The following is a 2,881-nucleotide window of genomic DNA, read 5'->3' as shown; positions in this document are numbered from 1 at the left end:
CGCCCATTGGAATGTTCTTGTTTCCGAACATCTATCTGGGATGAAACCCTCTATAAGGTGTGTATGTCTCCCTGAGTTCCCTCATTTTAAGAGCATGAAAAAAAACCTAGAAGGATATTAACAAAACTAAAAGATTTAAAACTATTTCATAGCCGTCTAGATTTGTTGTACTAAAAGAAAATAATCTGCAACAAATTGTTTGAAGAATATCAAACTTAACATTAAGAAACTTGGGTTTTGATCTTAGATTGGGTCGACATAGCTACTGAGTCACACTGAACTAGCCAGTTTGGTGATGATTAATTTGGTACTGGTCTTTGTGATAGCAGAGGTTTCACTTACTGGCCATCATCCATTTTGACCTGTTGTGGTCTCAGTGCTGATTGGAGTTGTATCTAGTATTCAGGTACTTCTACATGATATAAGCTAGTCTGCCTAAGTTTGGATGGCAATAAAATGACAATATTTAGGAAAGAGATTGGAGAAGGAGTCTTAGAATCAGACATGTTATGCCTAGCATATGGTATAATAGCTTCAACTTTCATGCCAAATTGGAGACGAGCATTCTTTCAACCAGAAGTACTGTTTCCATTTCTGGAATGGATACCACACTGCTTACACTTATGGAGGTTACAACAATAGCTTTGTTATGGATGAAGCTGAAATTACCTTATTGGCACATAGGCTCCTTATTCTGATTCCTCCCTTTCTCTTACTGATCTGGTTATTTGAAGGACTAGGTCCTTTTGGATCCTCCTGTAGTTAGCCCTTTCCTTCAGACTGCTTCTGGTATCCATTGACAAGTCTGACTCTGGGTAGGAAAGCACCCTTCTCTGTCACTGGTAGCTAGAGCCTCAGTATCATCGGCATCTGACAAGTATCTACAACCAGAAGCACAGAAACCTGACGTGGCAAGGAGAAAACCATTGGACTTTAAAATAGCCATTGCTTTTTTTTTTTTTTTAACTAATTCATTTTCCCCAATATTATGTTGACCTAGCCTCACTCTAATAACATCATTTTGAGATACCTGTCTAGGAAATACTGTTCTAGATTAATATGGGCCGAATTTCTCTCAAAGCCTTATTCCCATAGAACAGGTAACCGTGAATAAGGATGGACATGACGCACTGATAAGAACCAACTGCGGTGTGAAGGATGGCAATACATAACACGACCAAAGACAATTGGCTAATCACAACACTGCTGTGAGTGACAATGTCTCTGCTGTGGTTAGCTTTGGTGCCTTCTCCAAGGTAAATTCAGCAGTGACATTAACACCGACCTGGGAACTTGGAACCTGAACCCTCATGCTTAAGTGATAAAACTAATTGGAACAGAGACATGGCACTTCTGTCTCTTACATCAATGTTGCATAGAGCTGACTTAAATTTTTATATTAAGTTTTATTCAACAAGCACTCATTACATACCTGCTTGATGCTGTTGGATACACAAATGACTAAGACCAGGTTCCTGCCCTCTTGTAGGGGAGAGAAGAACAAAGTACACCTTACCAGACAAATTGGAGTGAAAGTGAAGGAAGTATTATAATGAAAATACAAATAAAAGAGCCTATAAGAATAGAGGGAGAGTGTGGTTAATTTCAACTGCTTACATTAGTCATACTCCTGGATGAAGTCAGTTTTAGGCAAAAACACCGTAGACCATTTTGAATTCAATTGGATCAATAATTTATGCAGATAACAACAAACCTTTGGGAATGATAATGCCACTAGTTTCTCTTTTAATGGTATATTATTCTATTGAGGGGAGGGGCCATTTGTCTATGTGGCTCTGCTACTTTCATTAAATTGATTCTTAGGTATATGTTAAATATAGCATAATTAGGTTCTGATCTTTAGAGAAATCTACACTGTTGGGCTTAAATATTTGTGACTAGATTAGGAGCTTTTAACAGAGTAGATCATATTTTCAACTTTTTTCCTAAGGCAACATGATGGCATTAAATATTTGTTTGCTTTCAATTATCAATGGAAATAAGTTTCTCCAGCATTTTACAAAAGTGTTTGAACTTAAAAAAAAATTCAACTCAAGGATAAAAATCAGATGTTAGCTTCATTTTCTCATTTCATTTGTGTTATATCAGATTTAATGTCAGTATTTGTTTGGGACTGGATTATCATCATATTTTGCTGTCCACATGTTATAATGTGCTTACTAATTTCAAAGGTCTGGGACTGACTAGCTGTTAATAATAGTACACTGTGTTTCTGTTCTGTTAGGCTTGGTCCAGCATAGTTTATCAGCTGATTCCCAATGTTCAGCAGCTGGAAATGAACCTAAGAAATTTTGCTGAAATTATCGAAGCTGATGAAGTACTTCTGTTTGAGAGAGCTACTTTTCTGGTAAGAACTTTCTGCTTTGCAGATGTACTTCACACTGTACCTTCTTTGTTTTCAGCAACAGAGAACAGCATGTCACTACTTTCAGGAAGAACCTTTTTCCCTCTTGTCAACTTCAGCATGTACAGCCTTATTTATAAAATAGTATTGTCAGCAAGTGACCTGAAAGAAGGAAGCCCTTTGGTGTGTAGCTCTTTAGAAGTTAATGAAACTTAGATTTTTGCAGGTATTTCTTACTAGTGAGTTCAGATTGTTGGCTGGGTGTGGTGGCTCACACCTGTAATCCCATCACTTTGGGAGGCCGAGGAGGGTGGATCACCTGAGGTCGGGAGTTTGAGACCAGCCTGACCAACATGGAAAATCCCCATCTCTACTAAAAAATACAAAATTAGCCAGGTGTGGTGGCACATGCCTGTAATCCCAGCTATTCAGGAGGCTGAGGCAGGAGAATCGCTTGAACTCGGGAGGTGGAGGTTGTGGTGAGCCGAGATCGTGCCACTGCACTCCAGCCTGGGC

The 2,881-nt window shown here is 38.7% G+C and overlaps 1 protein-coding gene across 1 annotated transcript in view; it reads left to right on the top strand.

Moving 5' to 3' along the window:
• Positions 1-6: 6 nt before the first annotated feature.
• LOC108525280 (ras-related GTP-binding protein B-like) overlaps positions 7-2,881 on the top strand; it is a 7,076-nt gene continuing 4,201 nt past the window's right edge. Inside the window, exons 1-2 of the mRNA XM_017866306.1 lie at positions 7-57; positions 2,246-2,368. Of these exons, the coding sequence (XP_017721795.1) occupies positions 2,297-2,368 (72 nt within the window). The 5' untranslated portion in view covers positions 7-57; positions 2,246-2,296. The remainder of the gene's footprint in view (positions 58-2,245; positions 2,369-2,881) is intronic.

This window comes from Rhinopithecus bieti, unplaced genomic scaffold (assembly GCF_001698545.2).
Source record: "Rhinopithecus bieti isolate Rb0 unplaced genomic scaffold, ASM169854v2 scaffold_31311, whole genome shotgun sequence".
Lineage (NCBI taxonomy): Eukaryota > Metazoa > Chordata > Mammalia > Primates > Cercopithecidae > Rhinopithecus > Rhinopithecus bieti.
The sequence above is the reverse complement of the archived record's forward strand: the minus strand, read 5'-3'. Positions and strand labels throughout refer to the sequence as shown.